Here is a 16,656-nt window from a genome sequence, read left to right as displayed (position 1 = left end):
GTTTGGAGTGGAAGCTCTGTTGCCCTGGTTGCCTGAATAGGCCCAGTGCAAAGCCAGGCTTCGGCAGACAGTGAGTTGAACGGTGCCTTGTGCCTTGCGCAGCAGATCTGTAACTGTTTGGCGTGGCAGACCAGACACAAAGGTCTCATTCACCTGAAAAATACAGTGATGTGTATTTCCAGATTCCTGTAACACAATGCCCTAGCACTGGGAAATCTTCATATAACTTCTTTGAACTTCATGTGTCATCATTTTCTCCCATTTGTGGGAGAGAATTCTCATTCTCTCCTAACTCACTTGATCCTTCACCTCTATATCTTTATACCGTGATTGCCAGCAGGACACCACAGAATTATAGTCTGAGATAGTAAGTGGGCTTTCCCTCATTCTTCATTGAGAAGATGGAGAGATGGAAGTAAATGAAAGACAGAAAATCAAACAAGTTTGAAACTCATGGAGGGAAAAGAAAAAATAATTTGGTGTAACGAAAAGGATTAGTTATATTAAAAGGTGGCAGAGTGGCTAGGATAGTAAGATTTTAAATAAAGACTGAAAAGCCCTAATTCCAAGTGCTTTTTGTTTGTCTTGATAATACCTAACGTGAGAAGTTCTTCCCAGTAGGCTCCTGGTTAGCTGTGACTTGCATGTCTGGCCAGTTACCCCTGGTTTCCCTGAAGTTTCTCTGGAATCCTCACTAGGCACAGTTACAGTCAGGAGTAGGTGCGCTTGGCTGCTTGCTCTGTGATTCTGGGTCTGCCTCTGCTGGGGTGTCCAGCTACCAGCTCTGGGGAGACCCAGTCCCACAGGAGGCTCCAGGGAAGACACAAGGGTGCCAGGACAACCCTCTGACCACCAGGAGCCAAGGGACAGCACCTCCTACATGTTACTGAGCAAAGCAGCATCAGATTTCCAACCTGCACCACTTTGTATTGGACAGATGCTCGTTATAGAGTAAAGAAAATGTAAGCCAAAGCAATGGAGAACAAACATTACCTTCAGTAAGATGTCACCAACTTGAAGTCTCCCATCCAGATCTGCACTGCTGTCTGGGCTGATGGCTTTTATTAGGATAGCCCTGCCATTTTTTCCACCTACCAGTGCAAATCCTAGGCTTCCATTTTCTGCTTTTTCCAGCTCAATCTTAATAATGAAGTCCTGCAATAGACAAGGATGCAGTCTAAAGTGTCATTTATTCAGGACTGCATTTTGTTTGCATTTTTATTACCCAAGATTCCCATTATTCCCACAGTCCTCACTGTCTGATTATGGGATATATCCTACTCTACTCTTGAATAGATCTACAGAGCTTCCAGGAATCAAGATAAGAGCTGCATATATGTATCAGAATAAAAATAGTACATACTTATTTTTGTACTCTGTTTAATAATTGCTGCTGGGGAAAATAACCCCTTAATAGCAAAGAAATGTGTACTCCCATAATCCTTTTATAATATATCAAATAAATCCCCTTAACTGACAAATAAGGCATTCTTATCTCCAGCATGACAGTAATGCAGTACATAGTTTATTCTCTTATTTTTCTATAATTTAGATCTTAATCTTGTAATCCAAACATTCCCATCTCTTTTACTTTAGCACTTCATTTGCTTTTAAAATCAGCTGCTTTTTTAGGGTCAAGTACTATGTCAGAAATAGCAGCAAGCTGGAAATGTTTATGACTTGCAGCCTGACTAGTTCCAATGCCACAGATATCAGCCTTGTAAATTGTTTTTGCAGGTTTAACAGATAAACCATCATGGATTAAATCATGCAGAAGAAGCAGTAATAGTGATGACATAATCAAAAATGAGAAAATTGTTTGAAATTTTTTGCCAGGTTGGAGGTCTAATTTTAACAAGAAACAGCTTTTTTTCTTTCTTTTTTTTTTTTACCACAATCAAGAGAAAAATAGTTAATCTATTCACATGAAATATCAGTCCCAATTTGGATCATTTCAATTAAAGTTACTTTCCATGTCTTTGCACCAACAAAGTGATGTTTTCGCTTGTAAGAATTTCCAAGCATTGTATGCTCAGCATGGAAATAACAACATTCATGGAAATAAACAACATTCCTGTGTATTCAGGAATTCATAATAAATAATAAATAACTTTAAAAATACATTACTCTTGCCAAATTCAAACCATATTGGTCTATATCAGTGCTGCATAATACTGCAAAGATTGGGCTAATTTTACCCTATTTTCAATGTCTATCTGAAAACTGCAGAATGAAACATAATAATCTCAGTTTTCAAAGATTGTTGTGGAAAATGGTTCACAATTGCCCATATTTTCCCCATAATCCCATGCTGTGACATTCTGTGTCTTTTTTCTGTGCTACGTTCTTTCTAAGCATTGAAAGACAGCAACAGAAGAGTCTGTCCCCAGGAAGTGCCCAGTGCATTCTACTGTGTGAATGCTGAATACAATTCAACACTCACAGGACACTCTCCAAGTGCATTATATTCACATTTTCAAAGAGAGGAAGAAAATGCATTAAATACCACTATTGAAAAAACCTCTCTCCATATAGCTCACTTCACTTGATGAACCACCTCACACCTCAGAGTGTCACTTACTTTACATTCTGGAGAATCAGGAGTGTTCTGCTGAGCATCACAGTTTGTTTCCTCCAAGTGTTTCTCTGTGAAAAAGCAATAACAATTTTTAGATAGTTGTCCTGGTAAAATACTCTACAGTATAACACTCAAAATCTCATTCATAGACATAATAAAATATGTTATATTTTATATGTGAAATACAAAATAAATCCTATGGATTTATGTGGCCTAAAACTCCTGAAATGTGAATCACTGTGACCTTTTTACCTTCCTGTGAGCAGGTTCCAAAACAAGCTTTAAGAACTGCATGCTACAGAGACACCAGATGGAGAACAGTAATGTAAAAATGTTCTCTCAAACTCTGAGGGAGGCAAGATTTTTTATGAAGAGTAATCTTTCCCAGGTGATGCTATTATCACCTATAAACTTACTTTTCTTTCAAAGAACACAATTTTACTAACCCTAATTGAAAAATGCAAAGTTCCTTACCATGTTGATGCAGCAGATGCTGTTCCTGGGAGTTCAGGTTTTCATTTGACAAAGAAATATTGGCTTTCTCTGTTTCAGCCGGTGGCCCTAAAAACAAACATGTATGTTTGCTCTGACAGGCCTCCTGCTAAACTCCATGTACACATGGAATGTAAACTGTGCTTAGGTTATTAAAAAAAGCATCAATATCCAATATTGATGCCATATGAACCAGCATGAGACCGCTGCATGATTAAGTTTGCCAATTTGCACAGAGATATAAACATTTCAGTCATGAATTTCAGAGCTACTGCATCTTAGCCATTGTTATTTTAAAAATTGTAACAACAGAGACCAGACTGAGTCACTCTAGACATGTGGCAATGATCAGGCAGATGAAGGAACACTCCCATCTCTACCAGCCTCCCCAGTTTTCTAGTTTTGCTTTATCATATTTTGATCTTAGCTGTCTTCCACAAAGTACTCTTAATGTGTGCATTATTGAAAATAATTAATGGTCCTGTAGTTTAAAAAAAGCTACCTTTTGCAATTGCAATTTTAGTATGTGTTCTTGTAACTAAGCCTATAAAAATGAAGGCTTGCTTTCTTAATAACAAATTATTACAGATTTATCAATAAATCTATGAGTGATGATAGCAAATGGAACACCACATACAAAATTAGTATAGATTTTTTAAAGTGCCTATAAAATGGAAGAAGTGCCTACAAAATAGAATCATAGAGCAGTTTGGGTTTAAAAGGGCCTTAAAGATCATCTGGTTCCCACCCTCTGCCATGAGCAGGGACACCTTTCACTAGACCAGGTTGCTCAAAGCCCCATCCAGCCTGGACCTGAAGATTTGCAAGGATGAGGTGTCCACAACTTCTCTGGGCAACCTGATTCGGTGTCACACCACCGTCACAGTAAAGAATTTCTCCCTACTATCTAATCTAAACCTGCCCTCTTTCCGTTTGATGCCATTCCCCCTTGTCTTATCACTGCATGCCTTTGTCAGAAGTCTCTCTGCAGTACCCTTTAGGAACTGGAAGGAGCTGTAAAGTCTCCCCAGCATCTTCTCTTGTCCAGGCTGAACAAGTCCAGCTCTCCCAGCCTGTCTTCACAGGAGATGTGCTCCAGCCCTCCGATCATCTTCATGGCCTCCCCTTTAAATTGCTCCAACAGGTCCATGTGCTTCTTATGCTGGGGACCGCAGAGCTGCATGCAGCACTCCAGGTGGGGTTTCACAGAGTACTGGGGGAGAATCCCCTCACTCAACCTGATGGCCACACTGCTTTTGATGCAGTCAAGGATATGATTTCTGGGCTGTGATTGCACATTGCTCAGTCATGTTTAGCTTTTCATCAACCAACACTCTCAAGTCCTTCTCAGGGCTCCTCTCAGTCCATTCTCTGCCCATCTTGTGTTTATGCTTAGGATTTCTCTGACCCATGTGCAGGACCTTACACATCTTGTTTTATAGGAGAGGCAGGTAACTGTGCCAGTACAGCATTCATAACTCTGTCAGAGGTGGACCAGGTCTCATTACCTATTTGAAGGTGTCTTGAGAAATCTTGGAATCTGCAAAGCTCACACAAGGCTGTGTAAGCAAAGTCCAGGCTACACATTTGCTGTGCTTTAGTTCTATTTAGTTCTATTTAGTTCTAGTGTTAACTGAGAGTGCACATAATTTTATCCATATCTTGTAGAAAATTGCTTCAGTTTATAGAAACAGACACATGGCTACATGAATAAGGAAATCTGTCACTAACTTGACTTGGAATAAGTTCTTCAGGTAACCATATGCCAGTATTCAGATCAGTGTAGGCATGAGAATAATTGTGGTCCAGGGTTACTTTTTGAAGTCATGTTTGCATGATGTTAAAAAAACCCACAAAACATTGAGATATCCAGTCAGGTAAACAAAACTGGGGTTAGGTCTGACTTAACGCTGCAGCCAACTGTGCATTGGAAAGTATTACTTGCATAACTAACACCCTTGGTATGTGCTGACCTAGATGTGATACCTCTCCTTCAACCAGAGGGTGCAGGTGCAGCCTGTGCTTGCTCAGACTCCTTAAGCTGCTAGAGCAATTCTGGTCAAATCTTGGTGGTGCAGATGATGGCTGAAGTTTTGTATCACTTAGAGTATCAAATATCTCCCCTTATAGGAATGCTTTTATATTAACTAACAGATATTACTGCTGCCTGCTGATTTTATATACTTCATTAATAACAGTTTAAAAAGGCGGTCTAGATGATGAAGTAGTGGCTCATATTAAATAGTGGCTCAAGAAGTGCTGGAAAACTTCTTACAGAATAGTTTCAGTCAAAACAGATCTTGAAATATGACCACATAAAATTCCTATTTAATAACAAATTTAAAAAAAAAGAAACTGAATATGTAATAAAATTACTTTTTTACAGAGAACTATAAATTTTATTTCTGTCTTTAAACAGCTACCAAATTTTCTTCAGACTCTTAAAATGGCCATAACAGAAATACTGAATGGCGAGTTACAATTTGTTAATAAGTTTTAAATGCAATGAATCAATACCTTATGCTTTTTTTCAAAATCAGCAAGTTTTGAATTAAAACCCAAAACCATTAGCCTTACTTACTATTTTTCTGCTCTATAGGAACCACTGGATTGCCATTTCTGGGGGCAGAAAAAGTGAAATATGTGAGCCATTAAGCGCTGCACGCTTTGTAAAGCACATATGAAAATTATTTTTAGAAATTCAATTGTCTAAATAGTAGTTGTCCTTCTATAATTTTGTTAGTGGTACTTTTCTGAAGAGAATTGGTATCAGTATATGAAAATACTTGACTGTAGTGAAACATTTTATTGAAATGTGTTGGGGAAAAAAATAAGCATGTTAAATCACCTGGCTCAATACAGAGCTGCTTTCTGGTCCATTTGATTTCAGCTTTGGTTACCCCCTGTATAAAGTGGGAATGCTCTTTTGTAAGTGCTTTTACCCTATTTCTGTTTAGCTCCTAAGTTTGTAAATTCTGACAATCAGGAGGTGCTGCTACTAACTTGTTGTACAGCGAGATGTATAAGGAGACAGTTTCTTCTGTTAGATAAGCACAAGTTAATAAAACAGTGATAAAAGTTTGAACTATGTTAAGACAGCTGTGACAGCCATTTTGTCACAGGCTCTGGTTACATAACTCAATTAGTCAGATGCTTTGAGTTAATATTTTACCTTTCCTTTGATATCTTTGGAAGCTATTTCTGCATCAGTCCAGGACCTGAGCTGGTGTGATATCAGACTGTGGAACACAGTGAATCAAAAGTGCAGCCATGAACTGATGAGAAAAATCCTTTACAGCCAATTATTGTTCAGGTCTGGAAAGACTTTCTGGTCATGCTGCAGGTTAAATGCTGCATTTTTAGTACTTTTCTAAAATGTTTTGGCTGTTGGACTTATCTCAGAATTTCTGATCAGAAATAGTTTCTTCCTTGCAGTTGTGAATCTGAGATTATAAGGGGAAAGTTCACACTAGTGATGGAAATACAAAGCTTTTCCCTAGAGAACAAAACATATGAAAATGTTGCTCAGCCTCAGTTAAAGGCTTCACATTTGGTTTTGGATGATGAAATTTGAAGAGTTCTCATTTGTCTTGTATGAGTCTACTTGTACTTGGTGTGTTAAGATGCCTTATGAATGTTATTTATCAGGTTGGAACATTCAGACCTTTGAGATAAAGCATTTTTTAGTTTTGTGTGGTCTGACTTGTTGATGTAAAATTTAGAAACTGCTTCAGCAATAGGATGAAGTATGCTCAGATTTACCTTATGGCTTTGATTTGAACATTCTGGGTGGCAGCTTCACACACTCTCACTGCATCATCCAGGCTAATGCCCTCAGTGCACAGTCCACAGATGTAAACAATCTGATCTCGTGGCTGCAAACTGCCTTCCACACTGGCAGGAGAGCCAGGCACTATGTCTAGCACATAAATACCTTGTAACTTGCTTCCAGCTCCTCCTGTCAGCTTCAAGCCTAGAATAATGCAGAGAAAGCATCTTTTGTGGCAGAGAGTTTTGAATTTCACTGTCATTGACTGAAAGTAGAATGAATGTGAGTCACTGAAAGATACGCTGAAGAAATCACTGACATTATAAATAACAGTCTTGCCCCAGTAAAATGGGATTTATAAGCTGGACTGAAAGAGTGAAATGCCATTAGATGTTAAAAAAAGTATGGAAAAACTTAAATGGTGGAGTCCATGTCTGTGTTTCAGTGCTGCCCCAGTGCTTTATTTCCCCTGATCTTCAATGCCTTGCAGTCTTCAGGGTGCCATGGGAAAGGAGGCCTACAGCAGCTGAGGAGGGACCTACACAGTGCAAACTACACTCAAGGAATCTCTGAACTAACTAGTTCCTACCTGGAAACAGGATGCTGTACATGAGCACATATAGCCATAATGATTCCTGAGTCTACAGTTTTATCTGTGTGCAGTACTCATAACATGCTACAGAAATATCAAGGTACTCACATTGTGGGGATTTCTTTTATCGTTTGTATTGTTTGTAGATAAAGCCTTGGGTCTGTAGTGAATCAAGGATTCAAGTGGAGGTTTTTTGAATAGCAAACTGTAGTCTCAACCTGTGGCTCATCCTTCTTAAACTTTACCTTTTCTTCAATTTTTTTCTTTCCCTCCAAATAGATCTTTATGTGTCTCTGCAGGTAGTAGACATTATTATCCAACTACCCAAAACTTATGTATATAAGTAACACAAAAATATGATACTGGAAATCTGCCAGAAACTTCAGTTAATAGGGTGATAATGCAAAGATCATTTTCCCAGCTACCTTCATTAATCTAACAAGAGATATTAGTCTTCCCTCTTAGGTAGGTGTTGCTCAAAAGAAAGCTCTCATTCCTTGGTCATGGGTGATGATGAAGAGCATAAAGGTGTCAAGGTCAGTTTGGATCATACTGATCCAAGAGCACATTTGCTTATGATTATCTTGTCATTCCTATGATTATCTTATGCTGTCATTCCTGTCCAAAAAAGCAAATACAGCATTTAGTACACACCTAGCTGTCCACCTGCACCCTTTGTGAGAGTAATTTCAGGAATCTCATCTGGCCTAACTGAGGGACGCGGGTCACTGTCAGCACGACCAACCACAAGGTGCAGATCTGGAGGAGAACTTTGCAGTAAAGTCAGGACTTCATTGCATGGTAAAGATGTGACATCAATTCCATTCACCTAAATGACAAACCAGTAAAATCATGTCATAAGTCTCATTGACCATCATTTACTTCTCCCTCTACTCTGAATTTTGCATATGAACTTAAATTAATTTTTACTTCCTTCTTATTTAAGAAGGAAGCTTATTTAAGCTTTACTGTGGTATTTAATGTCAATACATTTAACAATTAAAATTGCAATAATATTTCTTTTTTGAACTTTTATTTTTCTGAATGCAGAGCCTTAATAAAAATAGCTTTTTTCCCATTGAAACTCAAGATCTTGTTGCACAAAACAAGGAAGAGGGTCTTATGCAAAAAAATGAACATGAACCAGGCTGAAAAAAGGTTTTGTTATTACATTACAAAGGACATAACTCCTGCATCCTTTGTGTGTCACCTATCACCTTATTACGTTAATTCAGTTTATGTCATTTAATTGGGAAGGCATTTAACATTTCACTTGTCTTGAATGCTCCTAGATTCACTTTATTTGCTTCATCATACAATCTATTCAGCCTGAGATTTATCCAATTGAGGTCAGCAGAATTAGATTTATTATATTATTTATTAACATACCTAAATACATGATAAATGGGTGATACTAAACAAAGAATGCCAAAGCTGAATGATACTGATCTGCAAATATTTTCTCCTCTGCATAAACTCAAAAAATTACTGTACCATAATGATTCTGTCTCCCCTTCTCAATCTTCCATCAGAAAGGGCAGGATCATTCAAGATTTCATCAACATACAGGCAGGTGTCCATTTTGTTAAGAACTACAGAGAATCCATAACCATTGTTCTCTGACTTTGTCAAAGTCACAAAGATCTCCATTTCCTGTTAAAACAAGCACCGTTTTTTTGATGTAGGTTTTCTGTTGCTTCAGTAACATATTCCATAATTTCTATATGCAGGCAGGAATCGGATCCTGAGATGATACAAGAGTATGTAAAAGGTGTTCTGCCATATCCCAGAATTGTGGAGGTTCATGTTGATTGACTTATAGGGCCTAGTAAAGCAGAGAATGGCACCAGGACCTGGGATTAGGCATTTGGAATGTGTAAAGAAAGGCTTGGAGGCCTCTGAGCTGACAAGCATTGTGATAGCAGGGTGCCAGGATCACTGTTGTTACTGCTATTGCTGTCCCAATGAAGGAAATGCCTGGAGCTAAATTTTGTCCACAGTGCTCTCAAATTAGTAGGAATTCAGAGCTCATTAGTGTCGTAGGAATGCAAGATGTTCAGCATTTGGCAGGACTGAGCCTTATATTTTGAATAGTAATTAGCACAAGAATCATACTTTCTTATCAGGACATTACAGCAATATCGCTGTAACAAAGTGATTTTCTGCATGGCCTTGAAACATGGCAGAAAAATCCAAGTAGCTGACTCCAATTAATTTTAGAAGCTACTTAGACAGCTTTTAGGCCTTTGTATACTGAGAACAATAATGCAGAATTTTGGAAAGTTGGAGGAATAGTAAGATGTCAAGAAAAAAGAAGTACCCTTAAGGCAAATGGTTAAGAATTCTGGAGAGCTGGGCATAGTGGAAGGTCTGCTTTATTTGAAGATTGTGGATATTCAGGAAAGTAAAAAAATAAAAAAAGTCATGTGAAAATAGCATAGAAAATGGGTTAAAATTAATGTTTAAGACTGAAACATTCTTAAAATTGTTTCTTTTCCCTTGTATTCTACCTGTTGGTAATTTGGTGCCCATCACATACCTGAATGCACTCTTCATTTTCTTCCTTCTCTTCCTCTGGTTCCTCCAAGTCTTCCCATTCATTGTCACTGTCATGTGTCTCTCTGGCAGGCAGAGATGATGATGAGGGGCCACAAACACGTGGTTGTGGGGTTGCAGAGACTGTCTTGGAGCTTCCTCCTCGTGGAAGTGAGGTCACAGACATTGAGCTGACAGTGAGATACTCTTCATCAATAGGGGTTAGAGAGAGAGTTTCAGGCATACATTTTGTGTTCAATAGGTCATCATGACTCTTATTAAATATGTGGCTGGAAAATAAAAAGATTGCAGTGCTGGGGTTTTCCTCCATATGCTTTATTAGATGGCCACTGAAAAGTCTACTGTTTATGCATTACCTTATTTTCATTTTAAATGAATTACTAGTTATGGTATTGAATTGCTGTCTGAATCCTCCAATGGTAGTATAAAAACAAATAAGTAATCAATATTTTGCAAAGCTACTTGAAAGATTAAAAAGCTTCCATTATTTACCTTTGCAAAATCTTGCACTCTTTTAATTTTTTAAGGCACTAATTAGTACTTTGGTTGCTTCTCAAAAAGAATAATTGGACAAAGCCCAGACCATTAATTATTTAATCTTCCATAAAAAAAAATTAATTAACTTTTCTGGTAAGCAGTATGGACATTAAAATACCACTACAATTTTCATATTAGCATTTTTCTGGGAGAAGGAATGCCAGCCACATTTTTGGCTTCTACAGGTCTGTGCTTGGTAACTGAGCACAGACCAGAAGCATGAAATATGGAGTGGTTCCTGTTTCTTCATGAAAAGAAGTCCTTATTCCTCTTTGCAAACTTGCCTTTATTCTTGTGCTTGCCTTGAAGCATATGAGTTGTCTGAAAACTACCAATGGACTTATTAAATTAATTGAATTAAAATTATTATTGATTATGTAAAATTATTATTGATTATGTTCCACTATATTGCAGACAAAGTATTCAGCACATTTGATGTTCAAGCCCAAACTGTAATCATACATGTTGTGTTTAATAGTTTTGGCTGTTCATGAGCCCTAGTTGACAGCTGTGGCATTGTCTCCCAAAAATTTACCATTAAAGCTCATAAAAATGCTAGAAACACATTATTTTTTAAAGTATTCTTTCTTCATATCAATCCTTATTGAAATATTGCTAAACATCTATTCATCTTAAAAACACCCAAAATGGTATATTCACATCTCTGTCAGCCAGGATGTTTGCTCTTTGATAGAAGTGAACTGTCCATCATCTCCCAAGCAAGCATAGAAAACTAAAATTAAAATAAATTACACGTCCTGTATGAAATCACAGAAGATCTATGTAAAATTAATATCAGAAGATTTATACATTTGCGTGAAATATTTTGAGTAATCTGGAGAAATTTCTTCATTAATCAAAAGGAAGTCCTTTATTAATGCCTATTTCGTTCTGGGGATTTTGTGTGGTTTTAGCTGGAAGGATTTAAATTGAGATTATGTTTAAAATATTGTTTAAAATGCATGGCATCCTAAACTTCTCTGGCTTCCTTTTAAAAATGCAAAAGCTGATACTAGATGATACTGAAAATGTCTCAAACAAAAACATTTATTTCAGAACTTCCTTCTTGGAAAGAATCCCAAACTTTTCTTGGAATTGGTATTTTCCCACAATAAACTTAGTTTTTCTGAATCTGTATTATGTCTTGGGAAATACGGTTGCTGCAGACGTATTTCTGCTGATTTTACTCTCAGAAATATAAAAGCAGATAATTAAGCAGGAGCTTCATTCGTTATTTGAGTGAAGATTCTGCACTTGACAAAGAGATGCTAAAATTATGAGCTGCCACTCTGATCCCACTTGGCTTGCAGTGTCAGGCAGTGCTGTCACTCTCCAGAGACAACTGTCTGGGGCTGTGCTTGATGAGTGACAAAAGTAACAAAATCATTTCATGTGACTGTATGGGGAAATAAAAATTAGATTCTCTTTAAAATTACTAAAGCTGTAAGTTAAAGGCCTCTAAAAGGCTTTCAATATGTCTTTGTATCAATCCTTTCTGTTCTGATAATTTATACTTTTTTGCACTGGGAAAGATGATGAAAATGGAATGGATTGTCTTCTGTGTGACAGTGTCTGATATATCCAAAGGAGTGTAAAAGGAGACTGAGTCCATTTAAACTACATTTTATTGTATAACTCCTCCGGCTCAGGGGTTCTATTGGCTTCTGCAGACCAGAAAACATAAAATAACCCTTTTTTTCCCTCCTTGATCACAGTTTCTCTTCTGAGGTGTTTTTATTTCCTATGAAAAAATTTGAAATTAAGAGATCACACAATAAGAAAAAGAATTTGGTGCCTGTTTAAGTCAACTCTGAAAACAAATGAAAGCAAAAAATCATATAATCAATAAAAAAGTATTTGTTTCCTGTTTAGGTGAACAGGTATCTTTCCACTGATTTCAAATGGCAACCACCTTCAGCTGAACAGCATAAATGATTACAGTGGTGCAGAACTGTCAATGCAGACTTATGCAAAATTCTAATAAGATGAGAGTAAATAGGGAAAGCAGATTAGGTGAGTCAGAATAAGATAATAAAACAAAATCTTCAGTAATCAGGAGTGATTAGAAGCAGAGAGCCCTGTACTTAAACCTAATCAATTACCTTTAAAGTTCTAAGAGTCAAAGGAAAGGCTGGAAAATAGATTTTAGTATTCCCTACCTTTTGGCCTGTGTAAACTCACATGGTGAGTAGCAGTTCTGCTTCATTTCCTCCTCTAGAGAGTGGAAGACTTCAGAACTGGAAGCTTCTTGATGAATCTTCCAAAGATGCTTATAGAAACTTTCTCTGGAAGTTGGGAGTTTCTGTATGGGTTTCTCTTGAAACTCAGCTTCCTGCTCTTCGTAAGCTGAGCTGTCATCCTCAGGAGGCTCACTGAAATCGTCTCCCACTGGAGAATCAAGGCAGTCTTCGAGGTCTGGAGAGGTGCTACCTCCATCACTGGTAGATTGATCCATGCAGTTTCCTGCCCCTGTGCTGCCTGGCATTTCTGCCACAAAGTCCTTAATTGGAGATGGTGCTGGAGTCTATTAAAAAACCAGAAAGGTTACTGTAACTCCTTTTTAATCTCCCATCATTTTCCTTCAAGAGTAAAATATTTTCAAAAGGCAATATTAACGAGCTTCTGAATGAGAAAATACCAAATGGTGGTTGGAAGGGAGGAGAAAAAATAGAAGGTACTCTCTTACCAAATAACTCTTTTGTCTTAATGCTTATTTTTCATATTCTACAAGAGTTCCAATCAAAACTACTACACCAGATCACTTTTCCCAATGAATTATTTGCTAGAGGTTATTTTTAAATGTACCTGTTCATATCATGCCTCAATGTTGTGTCTATATTGTCTTCATTCCATGGAAGTAGCTTCCAGACTTGACTCCCATGCGACTGACCATAGAAATCAGCCAAGGGCACACTGCAGCAGAGCAGCTGGAGTCAGTTTGATATCTGGAGATGGTTGTGACTGTCATTTCTGTCTGCCTGTGGGTACTATAAATCCTAGTGGGATGGCAACCATCATTCTGAATGGAGCAAGAGTAGTGCTAATGCATATTCCTTGTAAGAGTACTGTCCATGAGGTGTCTTCAAGAAGCAGGAGTAATAATGCTAGCACATCTAATGGCCATGCTTTAGTCTCTGCAGTGTCTATGGTTTGGGGGTATTTTTTGTTTGTTTGTGTTTTGGTTTTCCCCCTGCAGATTCTGCTAACTATCAAGAAGAACCTGAATAACCAGTTGAAACTATTATTCCATTTTTTAAACTTCATTAAGAGATAGTCTGGACAGGAAAAGTTCTTTATTTTCTTCTCACTTTGGGGAGTTAAAATAGCTGCATTTCAGAATATCTGTAGTTTCTGGCTGAGGATCTGGTAGAGCATTTTTAGAAGCACCATTAGAAGACCTGCTTGGGTACGTGCTGTTTCACTCCAATGATAGTACAGCAACTCAAAAGTTGTTGGACTGGGATAAATATGTTTAATGTCTGCCAGATTTGTATTATTTTGGTTGCTAAGAAACTATAAGTTGAACTTTGCAGGCTGAGTTGAAACCAGGAAGGGAAAGAAATGGAATAGAGGGCCTTGGAGAAAAGGGAAGGTTGCCTTGTTCAAGACTGGATAGAAAATGTAGTAGTGTCTTTGCAGGTTTACAGAAGCAAGTTTCTGTCAGAAGCTTCACCTTACCAGGGCAATCTGCTCTATTTCTGGAAGAACACCTTTTGGTGGTCTGCAAAGTAGCAGTGTAACTTCTTGAGGAGCTCCTCTTAACAAATGCAGGACATCCTAAACAGAAAGAAGGAGTGTTATATTTCTGATGGGACAGAGTAAATCTTACATGTCATTTTACCAACTGAGATGGAGAAAATTTTTATTGTGACATGCTACATTTCCGGTATTTGTGCCTCTCAGCACAAATACCAGAGGTATGAGGGCCAATATTCACCACTGAAGGATTGTTATACAAATGGACCATAGTTTATATATGAACATGTATCTAAAGTAAAGTCAGTTCTATCTACAAATTTGCACTTTGCCATCAGGCACATAGGTTTAGGTTAATTAATTTTCTTTTCTTGAAGAAAACAGAATTTTCAGGAAAATTCATTCAAACCACATGTGGCAGTAACATCTTCGGTCAATTATTACAGCATAGCTCCCCAAACTGCCATATTCCAATGAAGAAAAAGAAATCCACACGTAGGCCATTACCATTTAATTTCTTAATTGAGTATAGAATTTCTCATTCCAGGTTAAAAACTTACACAGGACTTACTAATCTTGGTAGAAATTTGAATCTGGGGCATTATATTTAGCATGACATTACAAAGCACAAATGACCACAGGGGAAAATTGTTCCAATCATGCATAAAAGCAACAAAGATTCCAACTAATTAACAACTGGTGTGCATCTAACAATAGAATTCATACATTAATGGTAGAAACTTAGAAATTAAATAGCAGACGAAATTCGCTGTCAGAATTCATTTAGAAAGGAAATTCTACATAGGAGTTCTAGAAAAGAATCCTACATAGAAATCAGATTAATTATATGCAAATTCTACCTCCCTCTGGTGATAATTATGTTTAAATCCATTGTTTTTATTAACCTGTTACCCAGATGGAGCCCCAATAATAACACTTCCTGCTACCTGATACAGGAGCCCTTTGAGAGGTTTCCCATTCACAGCTAAAATGACATCTCCAACTTCAATTTCTCCATTCTCTTCAGCTGGCTGCCCTGGAAACAGTCTTTTGATCCTGACAATAGCTCCTCCAAGGTGTTCACAAGCATCTCCTTCCATCTGCAGAACACTAAATCCAAGGCCTCCAGAATTCTTGGTTAATTTCACTTCAAATGTGTTATCTGCTCAAATCAGAGATTGAGAAAAAAGTGGGAACCATGGCATATGTACCCCCTGAGGAGCCAGTATAAACTATACTCTCAAAAGACTTTTCCCCTGTGTGCCGGAGAAGTAGATCTACTAATAATAAAGTCAAAAGAAGGTTTAGGCATTCCTTTATCTTATCTAAGTCTTTGAAATCTCACAGTCAGAATAGGGAGAACTAGAATCTATTCCACCATGTGCTCACAGTCTGGTACCAACCCATAAAGGGAAAAGCTTTTTGTACCAAGATAAAAAGATTCACATGCTATCTTTTTCTGATATTCTTCTGTAAGTGTTGCATAGATTTTACTATTCTGTAGTTAGTTTAGGTCTTGCACTAACCAGCATAAGCTGGAATTGGAGCTACTGCTCTTTCCAGTCAAGAATGAGAGATCAGGCCTTTCCCAAACACCATGCTTGTAGCTGAATTCCAGTGTAGAGGAGTAACTGCCCCATGGAAAAGTATGGTTCGGACTTGGTGTTTATGTGACAACCTTCAGTAAAAGATACAGCATTTATTTGTTGGCTAAATTCTGTGTAAGTGATCTCTAAATCTTGTGCTTTTGAGAAATTAAGTGATGGCAGTCTCCAGTTCCCTCCAGCTTCATCACTGCCACAGCATCAGCAGCTGTGCTGGTGAGGCTCTCCCTGGGTAACAGCCTGGCCACATCCACACGGCTGCTTCCTGCCCGAGACTGCGGTGGAGTACAGACAGGGGTGTTCCCTTGCCAGCCCAGTCTCACAAAGGCTGAGAGATACAGTATTGATGCCTAGGGTAAATTCAGCTGTATCTAGCCACTATAACTCTATGAACATCAGAAATACATTTTTCAGGATTGATTTTTGATTATGTCATTAATATTGAATATTATAATTTTATTCAGTATACAGTTTTCCTTCCAACCCAAAGAAATGTCATATAATTATTTTCATTCATTCCTTTCCTGCACATCGTAGGAAGTCACCCTGAGTTCCTTCTTTATCACTTACCATCTGTCAAAAAGCAGCAGTCCTTGGTGCCATCTGTGAGGGATGTTGCCACAGAAACAACTGCACATTGGTCCTGCTTTCTGTCATTAGCAGTCAGACAAGGCTCTGCCAATTGGTAGTTTCCCCTTTCTAAAACCAGTCTGGCAATCTAAAACAGGGATAAACAGGTTCCAGTTACACAGGACACAGTGAGTCCTAAGTCTTTGTACTTTTCTGTTTAGAGGAATGGGGTTGGAGCAGAGGGAGGGATGTTTTTTTTGGC

At 37.9% G+C, this 16,656-nt stretch overlaps 1 protein-coding gene and 1 long non-coding RNA gene across 2 annotated transcripts in view; both read right to left on the bottom strand.

Annotated features, from left to right (window-relative positions):
• Nucleotides 1–3,120, bottom strand: LOC102036740. The gene is made up of 4 exons (XR_265244.1): nucleotides 3,053–3,120; nucleotides 2,582–2,646; nucleotides 994–1,155; nucleotides 1–153 (listed from the first exon to the last, which is right to left on the bottom strand). It is a non-coding gene; the product is annotated as an uncharacterized LOC102036740 (long non-coding RNA).
• Nucleotides 3,121–5,643: 2,523 nt separating this feature from the next.
• FRMPD2 (FERM and PDZ domain containing 2) overlaps nucleotides 5,644–16,656 on the bottom strand; it is a 47,435-nt gene continuing 36,422 nt past the window's right edge. Inside the window, exons 26-34 of the mRNA XM_031061684.1 lie at nucleotides 16,395–16,542; nucleotides 15,168–15,382; nucleotides 14,203–14,301; nucleotides 12,684–13,048; nucleotides 9,971–10,256; nucleotides 8,926–9,084; nucleotides 8,086–8,260; nucleotides 6,833–7,043; nucleotides 5,644–5,689 (exon numbers count right to left, since the gene is read on the bottom strand). Of these exons, the coding sequence (XP_030917544.1) occupies nucleotides 5,644–5,689; nucleotides 6,833–7,043; nucleotides 8,086–8,260; nucleotides 8,926–9,084; nucleotides 9,971–10,256; nucleotides 12,684–13,048; nucleotides 14,203–14,301; nucleotides 15,168–15,382; nucleotides 16,395–16,542 (1,704 nt within the window). The remainder of the gene's footprint in view (nucleotides 5,690–6,832; nucleotides 7,044–8,085; nucleotides 8,261–8,925; nucleotides 9,085–9,970; nucleotides 10,257–12,683; nucleotides 13,049–14,202; nucleotides 14,302–15,167; nucleotides 15,383–16,394; nucleotides 16,543–16,656) is intronic.

Source organism: Geospiza fortis, unplaced genomic scaffold (genome assembly GCF_000277835.1).
Source record: "Geospiza fortis unplaced genomic scaffold, GeoFor_1.0 scaffold130, whole genome shotgun sequence".
Classification (NCBI taxonomy): Eukaryota; Metazoa; Chordata; class Aves; order Passeriformes; family Thraupidae; genus Geospiza; species Geospiza fortis.
The sequence above is the reverse complement of the archived record's forward strand: the minus strand, read 5'-3'. Positions and strand labels throughout refer to the sequence as shown.